This window comes from Eurosta solidaginis, chromosome 1, assembly GCF_040869045.1.
Source record: "Eurosta solidaginis isolate ZX-2024a chromosome 1, ASM4086904v1, whole genome shotgun sequence".
Classification (NCBI taxonomy): domain Eukaryota; kingdom Metazoa; phylum Arthropoda; class Insecta; order Diptera; family Tephritidae; genus Eurosta; species Eurosta solidaginis.
Window position 1 is genome coordinate 395,392,586 of NC_090319.1, and position 12,979 is coordinate 395,405,564.

Genomic DNA, 12,979 nt, shown 5'->3' on the forward strand with positions numbered 1-12,979 from the left:
GTGTTTCACCCTCATCAATTTCATTTGGATAGCATTCTGCCTTAGCTTTTCTTAGACTATAAAATGATGGATAAACCTTATGGCCTGCCTTGATGCTCCACTTCCGAGTCGCTTTGTACCCATGAGTCGTCGACTTGCTATCTACGTAGTATGCTAAAGCTTCTACATTGCTCAAGCATCTTGCATCTGGCTCACATGTCATCTTTTTTTCGGATATTTGAGTGGTTTCCTGTGATTTTTTTTATAATGTTAGCAACATTTCTGTTACCGGATATACGCGTTGATACTTCTGCCGCATAAAGTAACTCACCAGGACTTCTAGATTGCAAGAGGTCATCCACTCGACGCCGTTTGGTTTTTCACTGCAGCTAACAAAGTCCTTCTTTCGTCTTCCGGGGCGAACCACCTGAAGAAGTGGTTGGTTGGCCTGATGGCAACTTTGAATCCACCGTTATTGTAAATGTGAAGTCTGGACCCGAAAGCCACTACGAGTTTTTATTCAAAAATCGCTCCTTATGTCTTCCAGAAGTGTTCTACTTTTGATCCAACTTCGACGAATATGCCGATATTTGTATGCTTAAACTTTGTATCGAATACTCCGCTGCTTCGCTTAAATCGTACTTAAGTAAAACAAAACTCAATAATTCTTTATATCTGGTCTCCTTCGAATGTTGAACCCAAATGTCAAAAAACTCCGTTCTTGGTACGGTTATAACTAAACTGCTTTGTGTTGTTGATTTTCCGACAGGGTGAATAGTTGATGATTGTTGTGCTGCCATCTTAAGTGTCGTTGATCGTTCTGATTTGTTATCAGTTGTGCAGTATTTATATTACATTCAGGTATTGGCGTAGATGCTACCAAATGTGGTTGTTTTGTGTAGCGTTCCTGTGTGTTTATACCTGCATTAGGATTGCTTTGTATGTACCTGTTTTTATGCCTTGGTGACTGGTGCGGTAGGTAGTGGCAGGTTGAAGTCAGTGATCTTCGCCTTTTTGCTTTTGGTGTGCTCTTGTTGACCTTTCGCGTTTATTTTTGTGTGTTTTATGGCTACGTGTTTGTTCCCTGTACCTGGGAATTGGTTTGCCGTTTGTAGATCAGATTTAAAGGTTCAAATATCTCGTCGGAGCTGGTACGTACATACATCCTATTTTATATGTAGAGATAACTAAATCTACAAAAAAAAAATTAAAAATAGATGTGCAAAGAATTCGCAATGGTTTTTTCTTTCAACTATTAGAGAATACTTGCGACTATAACATATGTAAAATTTAGCCCGGATGTCCGCGGATGTATGTAATTTTTTTGTCCCTAAAGTTAAAAATATAGAGAAAAAATACCTTTTCTTCTTAATAACGGAATGTTAAATATATTGAAAATACTCTAATTGCGAAAGAAATACTATTAAAAAGTTTTACCTACCTTCGAGCTTAGAATCCATCAAAAAAATTATATAAAAGTGTTCACTTAAAAGAAATATCAAGCTTAATATTCAACAAGAATTTTGCAAATTAATCAATGCATTTTACGGCCACTCCTGCCTTCTTACTTCAATTACTCAATTTATATGACCAAAAATATCAAAAAAAAGCAAAAATCCCGTTATTTTGTTTGTTTTCTTTCATTTCTCATTACACTTTTCTTGGAATAAGAACTTTGTTTTTGTCCAGCTAGCTTGTTCTACACGAAACACTGTGCGGCGGCCGGCCTACTGGCCGCTACACAGAGTCAAGCTAAATAAAACCGTTTAAAAAAAAAAAAACAACTTATTTTAAATGTATTTCATAGAATTGAGAAGGTTAACTTTGTCGCGATAGAATTTTGCCGCTTTGTCAGAGACAGTTAAAATTTGCGAAATTTCATCAAAAAAGTCACAACATTGTCCCTGTCGGGTTTCAGAATCCTCGCAGTGTCTAATCTCATTTCCTTCTTTTTTTCTCTAAAACAATAGCAAACAAACAATTATTTCTATTCAATATCATGCAAATAAATTGTCAAAGTTTGCCCTCTTATTCCGACAGAGCTATTTGGTTTTGTCATTATGGTCACGACAATTTTGTCAGACCGGCTAACCGATAATTGTCGATTAAGTTCAAGTCGATTTTCTAGTTTTGTCGTAGTTGTCTTCAAATATCCATGGAACAGAAAAATTGTCGGCAATAATTTTCTCTAATGTAATTAAAACAATTGTCACAATGGCCACTTCTATGAAAAGGCCCCTGACGTCGCGTTGTGTAATTTCTTCCCAAAATTTAATGAAATCCCCAAATTGCGCTAGCCATTTACACCAAAATTGTCTACACTTAGAAAGCAGATATGTCCGGTAATAATCCCTACATCAGATAGAAAATTTTCTGTGGATCGATTTTTTATACATCAAGTGGAAAATTATTGATGCGTGGATATTAGATATCTTTCATTAATTTTTGTAATAAGGGTATAAGTTGCTCATACGCACTGGCGGTACCGCCTTGTAAATTTTATTTATAGAAATTGGGTTAACTTAATCCTCTATTCTCATGTGTGTCCTACATTCATTAGGAAGGAAGTAGTACAAAATGTATGGCCCAATTCGTCACAAAACTTTCCATGCCATAATTTGTTTCTAAAGTTCTTGTTTAGGAGATATTCGCGTTTTTAATACTTACACCTGGAATTTTTTCACAAAAGATACCCATCTTTTTAGGAGCTTTTGTAAGATCTTTAATTTTTTATAACGGTGCAGACTCACACATTTATAGACTTTTTCAAATCCTATTGTTTTATAACATAAATGTTGGTTGTTAAAAAAACTTCTGGCAGCACTATGAACACATAAGCCGGTCAGCTCAACCAAATGTGATTTGTATGAAAATGTTTTACCTAATTTTGGGCTAATTTGCTGTGACAATGGACACAAGTTCTTCTATATTTCGGTGTTAAAAGTTAATCTCAATATGATAAAATTTGTCCCTCATTACTCATTATAGAAGAGCAGGTTTAAACTGTAATTAACTTAAGCCCACACACAAAATAAATCACGTTTCAATTGAAATTGCAAATATAAGATACAGACGTTCCCGAGATGGTCGGGCTAGTATCTTAATGGTGCTTGTTACCGAAACGTACCGGATCTGCATCCGGCAAAGGACCATCAACATCGATAACACTCCCCAAGGCCTTCAGGAAGTGTCCTTATCACTACAACAACAACAAAAGCAACCCGAAGGACAAATCGGTCCTGTGTTATTTGTGGTGGTAGCATAAGCTGTTAGCGCTCATATTTATAATCGATAACACTCCCTAAAACCTTTCGGTGCTTTTACCGTTACAGCAGCACCCACAACATCAACAACAAGAAGTCTAGAAGTAAGCTAATTGTCTGCATTGTATTTGAGCCACTTGAGTTAAATAGCTTTGACTCTCCTTACCATTTTATAAGAAGTCAAATAATAGTAAGAAACAAAACTTGGTCTGGAAACAGTGTTGTGGCACCTGAATAAGAAGTAATTATGTACATACATATATTACTTCTAGCTTTCCATCTGCTTCAAATTTATACTGCAAATCACGTGAATTGTGAATGGTTACTGCATGTAGGTTTTCCACTTTTGCTTACCTTCTTAATTTCCCTTCGTTTCTTCTGAAATGAAGATAATGGGAAAATTTAAACAAATAATATCTATATCTTAATAAAGGCGATTTGAGCTAAACTCTGATTTTCATCATTGTTAAACAATTATCAGATACAAAGTACCATGTGTTCCTCTATTATTTTTTCGATTCATAGATGTCGCCTATGTTGATCGTGTATTGTACGAATGTGTATAAAAACACACACGCACACACAAAAATGTACACACATATATTTTAATTTAGATTTATGTAAAGTTTAACAGCGAGTTACATTAGACAAAACAACGAATAACCTGAAACATCTCCGTATGACTTACGAATTGGTATAAAAAAGTAATAAGGGTGTCTAAGTTCGGGTGTAATGGAACATTATATACTCAGCTGAGAGCTTCCATTGTCATTTGGTTTCGGTTTTTGACAGTCATTATTAACAAAGCTGGGCGTGTACATTAAACGATTTTTCCACTTAGTCTCTTAAAAAGAATAAAAATATTACGTGTTTTTCACGGTGGTCAACCTTTTCTCCCAGTTATGCCTCTCTCTCGAGAGGTCTAGTTAACAGTGGGATCAAAATTTGATGACGGAAAAACGGGAGCTTGCATCTATGGTTCGAACTTCAACGAATAATAATAATAATAATAATAATAATAATAAGAATAATAATAATAATAATAATAATAACAATATGGCTGAGCTCAGGGCTCCACCGGGGTCACAAGGTGGCGGATCGTGAACGGCATCTAGTAGGTTAGCTGCGAATACCCAATAGGCAGTCCCCTACCAAGAGCGACCATAGAGGAGGGCGTGGCGCAAAAGGCCACACATACCCAATGAATCTTGGTGGCAGGGCGAGTGGGGGCCGCCCTAAAACTTCAATAAGCACCCGCAGGATCGAGCCCAGTAAGATCCTGACGGCGACAACTGGAAAATGTTAAGGAAAATATTGCTATGGGCTGTCGTGGACTTCTACCATCTTAGTAGCCGAGGGTGACACCTCGCCGAAACGGCTGGTGGGCTAATATCGTCTTCGTCTCGTTAAAACCTTGGCAGGTCTCCAAGTATGTACGTTCGAAGCCACGTCACCATTAAGTTGGCGGTGCAGGCTCAGTTGAGATGACTCCTGACTTACGCTGGCTCTGAACACAGACTCTCATAAGGACCTGTGTTAACCCTCGCGTGGCCTCCCTGCACATGCAAAGATAACCACGGGAATCTAAAACGGCGACTGCACATCGGGCGGAGATAGCGGCTTGGAGCGGGGACCCAACTGAAAAGAAATGAGCCAAACAATTGAAATGCGTAAAAGTAACGATGTAAATGATAGCGGCGTAACCGTTTTTCAAAGGAGCAGCAAGGTGCTCCGATCGCCGGTGTTAAAAGCCGCTACCAATGCGACAATAGCACCAGCAGAGAAACAAGGTGGCGGGTCAGCAATGGCCAGGGACACCCCACGGCGAACGCAAGGGGGGACAAAAGATAGAGAAAACAGTAGGAAAGTAGATGCCACCCCATCTACCCCTGGACAGCAAGGTGACGGCAATGACGGGCGGGAAACCTCCGTATGCGGCGCAACACCGGGGAGGACAAGTCAAGTTGACCTCCTCGAGTATGCAAGAGTTGTGCTGCGCAGCATGCAGGCTGCTGCGGCCAAACAGAAAAATGTGTCGATGGAAATAAAGAACAGCATGGCACAACTTGAAGAGTCACTGAGTCGCATGCGCTCTTTATTAGAGGGTAAAATCCCAGAATACACCGAACCGAAAGCGGCTCGTGTGAACAAAAGAGCACGAATCAACTTTGGCTCGCAACGGGGGCCTCGGAGGCCAAGAAAAAGTGCGATGAGGGTTCTGCGAAGACAATCTCGGGCGAGGCTTGGACGACCGTAAGGAACCGGAAAGCCAAACCACGCCCTGAGAAAGAACAAAGGACACCACCTGGGAAAGCCAAGAAGACAAAAAGAAGAGGCAAGCCCAGAAACAGACGGCCGGCAACTTTCGTAGTTAGACCAGCCCAGGGAAAGAACTACGGCGAAGTCGTAGGAGCCATCCGGGGCGAGCTTCGGCCTGAAGATACAGGGACCGTCATACACGCCGTCCGAAAAACCAAATGTGTACTTATCGAAACTGCTCGTTGCGGCGATAAATCAGCGTTCATCCAAGCGATAGGAAGCGCTGTTGGAGAAGCGGGCGAAACCAAGCAGCTTATACGGCGAATGCGGATAGAGGTGCTGGGCATGGACTGTCTGGCAATCGATGAAGAAGTTGCCGAGGCTGCTAGGAAAGCTGCTGGCGGGGAAATGACGGGACAGGTCCGTGTGTCTATTTTCTCGGCAAACCAGCGTGAACAGAAGACGGCAGCCATTGAAGTGAACGAAGCTGTTGGCGTCCTTTTACTAGCCAAGGCCAAGATCAGTATCGGCTGGCTGCAATGCAGGCTTAGACAGAGGGTGGACGTCTAGCGATGCTTCAGGTGTCTAGGCTACGGACACCAAAAAGCAGACTGCAAAGGCCCTGATAGAAGCAGTGCTTGCTGGAAGTGCGGACAGAGTGGCCACCAGGCCTCGGCTTGCACGGAAACTCCAAAGTGCTTTTTATGCCAGTCAGAGAAGGTCGACCACCTTCCCGGGTCTGGAGCATGCAGCACCTTCAGGGAGGCACTCGCTGCCGCAAAGGCCAAACAGGCGCGCATGTGACCAGGTTCATCCAATGCAACCTGAACCGAAGCAGGTTAGCCGATAGTCTGCTGGACCAATTGGTTCTTGAAAACAGAGCCAGCTATGCCATCATCAGCGAACCTTATAGAGTCAGGAGTGACTGGCACGTAGACTTAACAGGTGCTGCTGCGATCTGGATCGTAGACGCTGGCACCCACGTATGAAGCCGTGTTGTCGGAGACGGCTACGTACGCGTAACAGTGGCACACACCACACTAATGAGCTGCTACCTGTCCCCAAACGATCTAATTCAAGGGTTTAAAGATAAGCCAGAACTACTCGAAGACGATTTGCGTGATGAAACCGGTAACGTGGTCGTCCCTGGAGATTTCAATGCAAAGGCTGTTGAGTGGGGAATGCCCCAGACTAACTCCAGAGGAAGGCTAGTGCTTGAAATGGCTGCCCGACTTGGATTGGTCATTCTGAATACCGGCACGACCCCGACATATCGGCGACCAGGCTTTGGACACTATATCCCTGATATTACCTTAGTATCGGAAAACCTGCTGTCAAAGGCGGCTGCATGGAGGATGATGGAGGATCTCACGGTAGAGACCATAACTACATCACCTTCCATCTTAATGACTCAGGGCAAAATCGGACAGGGAGACCGCCCCGTATGAAAACAAAATGGGACGCCTCTAGGGTTGACGCTGCAAAGTTCTCCGCTGTTGTACAAGCGAGCGCACGACAGATAGTCGACAGTGCCGAAGCAGCGAACGCTACGGTAGAAGCCACCATGCGTTGCCTGAACCACGCATGCAAGACCTCAATGCCACGAAAAGGGCCTAGGAGAGGTAAAAAACAAGTGCACTGGTGGAGTAGCGAAATCTCCGAACTACGCAGGGTATGCCATAGAAAGCGAAAGCTGGCAACCCGCGCACGCAGCATGTCTGACGCGCTAGAGCATGCGGAGGCATACAAAAGAGCAAAACAGGTTCTCTGTGCCACCATAAAGCAAAGCAAACTTGATAGCTGGAAAAAGCTTTGCAAAGAAGTTGATCGTGATCCTTGGGGACAAGGGTATAAAATAGTAATGATGAAATTCCGCCCACCGAACCAAACGATGGATGAGGGAAAGATGCAAATTATAGTAGATGCTCTGTTCCTCACTCGCACAAGCAGAGAAGGTGACCACGTCACCCACGAAGACCACGACGTGCAGCCGTTCAGTGAAGGTGAGCCAAAAGCGGCCCTACACAGAATAAAGCCCGGTAAAGCGCCAGGACCGGACAGGATACCACATGAAGCAATAAGACTGGCTGCTAAGAGCAGTCCTGAGTTGCTGCTGCATATGTATAACAAATGCCTGGAAGCCAGGATCTTTCCTACAAGGTGGAAACAGCGCACCTCGTGCTAATCCCGAAAGGCAAGGGAGACCCGAACTCCCCGTCGTCTTTTCCACCATTATGCATGCTCGACACGGCCGGAAAAATGATGGAAAGCCTCCTTAAACAACGGCTGATAGCAGCCATTGAAGATGGAGGTGGTCTGTCCCATCGGCAGCATGGGTTCCGGAAAGGTCACTCCACAATAGATGCCATAGCCGAGGTTGTAAATGCGGTAAGGAAAGCCGAAACCGCGTGCCACCAAGCTAGGCCGGTTCTCTTACTGGCCACGCTGGACGTGAAAAATGCCTTCGATTCCGTCAGGTGCGACGACATGCTCCATGCGCTGAAACACTCTTTTAAGGTACCTCCTTATCTACTAGCCATTTTAAGGGACTACCTAAAAGATCGCTGGCTCACGTACGAAACAAATCAAGGTCAGAGAAAGGTGAGGATAACAGGCGAAGCAGCCCAGGGATCGGTGTTAGGTCCCGACCTCTGGAATGCTTCGTATGACAGCCTCCTTCGTTTGCACATGCCAGAAAGTGCTTTTCTTGTCGCTTTCGCAGACGACGTGGCTGCCGTAATTACAGCACGCAACTGCGAGCTGGCGCAGCTTAAATTAAACCAAGTAATGCGCAGTGTAAATAGATGGATGAGTGATCAGGGACTTCAGCTCGCGACAGCGAAAACTGAGATCGTAATCCTCACGAAGAGACGAATTGCCACCATTATGAATATGATGGTTGGAGAACAACAAGTGCAAACACGCAGCTCCACGAAATACCTTGGGGTGAGGCTAGATAGCAAGCTTACCTTCTCGGAACACTTTCAAGAAGCCTGCGAGAAAACTGCACAGACCATAGGATACTTAAGTCGATTAATGGCAAACAGGCGGGACAAGGCCATGTATAAGAAAGCTGCTTGCTTCCGCTTCGGATTCTATACTCTTGTACGGTGCAGAAATTTGGGCGGATGCAATGAAATTCCGAAAGTACCGAGCAGCTCATACTTCTGTCCAACGCAGAGGGGCGCAACGAATTGCCTCAGCTTACCGCACGGTATCCGCAGACGCAGTTCTTATTATTATGAGAGGAAATCAATTTACCACCTCCGAGGAGAAGTATGCAGTGATGTTACTGCCGCGCAGGCGCGAAAAGATTCTATCCGACACTGGCAACAGCAATGGAGCTGCAATACTGCAGGCAAGTGGACCAGGGAGCTGATTCCCGAGCTGGAGCCATGGTTAGAACGGCCACATGGAGAGGTCGACTTCTACCTGACACAGTTTTTAAGTGGCCACGGCTACTTCCGGGAAAATCCGAGTTGCTTATACTGTGGGCTCATAGACGACGTATGCCACACTTTTTTCGAATGCGATCACTTCGCACAGCAACGAAGAAGAGTGGAAGTAACACTAGGCGACCTATCCCCGGGCAGTGTCATCCATAAAATGACCTGCGGAAATGAAAGATGGGACATGGTCAGCAGATATGCAAGGAATATTCTCCTCGCTAAACCGCAAGATGGTTGCTTAGCCCAATAACGTGAGAGTAGCCAGAGAGCTCACGTAGCGTGCTTCCGTACCCGAAGTTATGCTAAACGCTGTCCCTGGTGAGGAAAATGCGCGGGCCGTGGGAGGTTAGGTTTTAGTAGGTAGCCCATGAAGAAAAAGAAAGGGAGTCCTATACTCGGAGAGGCTCGCTGCTACAGAGAGTAGCACCGAGGCTTAACAACCCGGTTAGTGCATAAAGCATAAGGAGGAAATGTACAACAAAAAAAAAATAATAATAATAATGTTATTATTACATGGCTCTTTATTATTATGATTGGTAAAAGGGGGCGATGCCACGCCCATTTCAAAATGTTTTTAAATTTATCGTTTTAATGGTATTTTCGAAGTGAAATAGCCTTGAAAAAAAGTAATTTTTGCCTCAGGTACCTATAAAAATCTTTTATGTAAAAGAGGGCGCGGTCCTTAGCCGATTTCATTAATATTTTCCACGGTTATTTCTTGTGCCAAGGGTAATCAGTTGACCGAGTTTTGTGTTGACAACTAATAATATTTGATTAATTAATTTGTTAGAAGTGGGCGAAGCCTCGCTAGCTATTTTAAAACCCACAAGGAATTTGGTTTTCGTAGTTGCATTGTTTCCTCGCCAAAATTAATATACTCTGTGAGCGTTGTTCAGCTGTTTTTATACTCACCAACCAAGTTACTGTACAGAACTCCTCTCAAATTAGCTTAAAATTTAGTGTACTACATATGTACATACATACTTGCGCTTAAACTAGATTAAAATGCAACAAATGTTACTCATACGCCCAGCCCAATAAAATTTTAAAAATATTTGTAACTTTGATTCTTTTCAAAGCTTTGTTTCAAAAGGTAAATAAGTTTTATACTGAAAAGAATCTATGGATATTACATCAAATAAAAATTGATAATCCCTTCAATTAATATGGATGCAATGTCCTTTTGATGGTAGCGTGCTCCGTCTACCAAACCGAAGATCCTGGGTTCGCGTCCCGGAAAAAGCCACATCAAAAACTTTAGAAACAATTTTTTTTAATTAGAAGAAAATTTTTCTAAGCAGGGTCGCCCCTCGGCAGTGTTTGGCAAACATTCCGAGTATATTTCTGCCATGAACAGCTCTTAGTGAAAACTCATCTACCTTGCAGATGCCGTTCGGAGTCGGCATTAAACATGTCGGTCCCGTCCAGCCAATTTGTAGGGAAAATCAGGAGGAGCACGACGCAAATTGGAAGAGAAGCTCGGCCTTAGATCTCTTCGGAGGCTATCGCGCCTAACATTTTTTTTAATGTCCATGTGCGAATGCTAAATACAATACTGAAGTGGAATCTGACCAGAAGAAAATGCAAGAAATATATTTCTTTTAGATAAATTTGTCATTCTTAAAAAAGTTAATCTCAAGTTTCTGTATATTCCAGCACCAGCCCCTACACTCGGCGTCCAGGAAGAGATCGTTTTGAAAATGGCCTATATCAGAATTGGTTTGAAGAGAGCGCTATTTCAGCATAAATTCAAATACAATTTTGAGCAAGAAAGAACGTTCTTTAATCGAATTTTAAAATGGGAGACATTTTAAATTGTACACTGACAGAAATCTTTATCCACAAGTATTGATATAACATTAAATAAAAATTGATACGCGTGCTCCTCCAAAAAAGTGTCGAATGTTCTGACCCTGTTGCTTATCTTTAAAGTGTTTACAAAACCAAACGAGTTTATTCAAGTTGAAGTTACTTGTATTTATCGTTGTCATATATATTTGTTGGGTTTTTTGTTGATTATAAAGTAAAATAGAGTAAAAAAATAAAAAATTAGGAGGTTTTTTGAACCACTTTAACATTGAACTTGTCTACAGCTCAATAAATAAGTAATAAAAGTCGCAATTCTATTCTTATAGGTTTATAGGTAACCAGGAGTATTATGTGAAAGGAAGCATCGCCAAAGATCAGGTGAAACATCTTTGAATGTAATCCGTGTTGGATATTAACAAAAGAAAAGTCATTTTGGCTTTGTATTTGGTTTGAGTTTCCAGTACAAATGTCTGGATGAAGAGCACAAATGGATGAAAATGCCGCCGTCGCTGTCATTTTTGTCGTCGTCGTCGCCATTTTGTCACCATTACTATCGAGCACAAAAACAACAACACAAAAAATTAAATCAGTACAAAGAGTCAAAAAAGCAACAAGTTCTAATACAGATCCAAGTGAAAACTACCAAAAACAATATATTAATAAAAAAACTATTAAAACGAAACGGCAAAAAATTAGAAGAAAAAAAACAACCAAAGCCGCACATAAAATTGGCTTTCGAACAAACACATTCGCACATTTTAAAGGCAGTAACACGACGATATCGAATTTCTTCTGTTACCAACAAATCGATACCTTTTTTAAAATCTGGTTTTGTGAGGCCTGGAAAGATAGCAGGGGCACATTTAGTGACGACGAAGACAGTAGGAGCCTCAAAACTAATCCAAACAAATTTTCTTATTTGACTTATTCCATTTGAGTATTCGATTCGTTGCTATACGAAAAAAGATTGAGAAAAGTATTTTGAAACAGCAAAGAGTACAGAAAATTTATAGAAAAGCCATAATAAAAGCAACCAGTTGCTAACGCTGATCGTGGATCGTTGTTGTTGTCGTACTTTGGTATTTTAGTGGCGTCAACAAGCGATCCAACGATACGTGCAAAGTTCGAAAATATCAAAAGAGAAATCGCAAAATGGCGGATGGTGGCCATACCTTCGTAAAGAAAACATTTGGAAAGCCTACGTATTGTCATCACTGCTCAGATTTAATTTGGGGTATTATTCAGATCGGTTATATATGTGAAGGTAAGTAAGGTCAAATTTTGTTGGCAACTCATCTAATAATTAGTTATATTTCAGTGTATGTGGTAAAGTTTTACTGCTCGTTCTAGGCTACGCTAACAATCTAGGTGAAAGATGTGTTCGACACCTAGGGTTGTAGCCGATGAAGTAGAGCCTATACAGCTTATAGGGCTCAGAGCCGTTTTCTTAGGTAAATTTTAAGTTTTATCTGTCCGATAAAAAATATTTTTTTCTGAACAAAATTTGTCTTTGCACGGTAGATGAATTGTGAAGTTCACATAAGAAAACGGACCTTAGGGTACGTTTTGAATAACTCTTCATATGCTATGTGGGACTCTGTTTTACATAGTTGATGAAGTCTTTATAGAAATCTACAATTATGTGGCTGGTTTTGGGGTAACCAATAGAATATTGAGGTTGAAATATTACCTTGATAGAGCTGATACAAATCCATAAATTAATAGATCTAGAATCCAAAATATTTAGTGGGAAAAAGTTTTTGCAGTCTCAAAATAAGGAGTAATAATATCATATCAGGAACACCTTCGAAAGATTCTGCCACTTGCGACCACAGTACGGTAAACACTTTTTCTGGAACCTTGTTATGTTTGGTTTTAACTGCCGAAGGAATTAGACCTAAGCCTTTCAATGTAATATGAGTATGCAGCCCATACAGCCAAAAACGGATTTTAGTCATATATTCGGCGTTTCATGATTATTTTATGAACATACCTATGTACATATATGCCTCTAATTTTATATGCATGAAGGATTTAAATCCGCCACAGAGTGGGGTATTATCACCAATACTGTGGACGCTGGCCATCAACCAATTGCTTAGGCGGTTCGACATGGAACCAGTCAAACTCACGGGCTATGGAATGACGTTTCAGTCATCATAAGTAAGTGGCAGATGTCTGCCAACAATCTGCTTCCTATCGACCAGGCGATTCGGTGTG

The 12,979-nt window shown here is 41.8% G+C and overlaps 1 protein-coding gene across 7 annotated transcripts in view; it reads left to right on the plus strand.

The window, feature by feature from the left end:
- LOC137238557 (diacylglycerol kinase theta) overlaps positions 1-12,979 on the plus strand; it is a 156,852-nt gene that overhangs the window by 17,249 nt on the left and 126,624 nt on the right. For all 7 annotated transcript variants that reach the window (XM_067763710.1, XM_067763707.1, XM_067763711.1 and 4 more), the window contains exon 2: positions 11,086-12,023. In XM_067763710.1, the coding sequence (XP_067619811.1) occupies positions 11,912-12,023 (112 nt within the window). In that variant the 5' untranslated portion in view covers positions 11,086-11,911. The remainder of the gene's footprint in view (positions 1-11,085; positions 12,024-12,979) is intronic.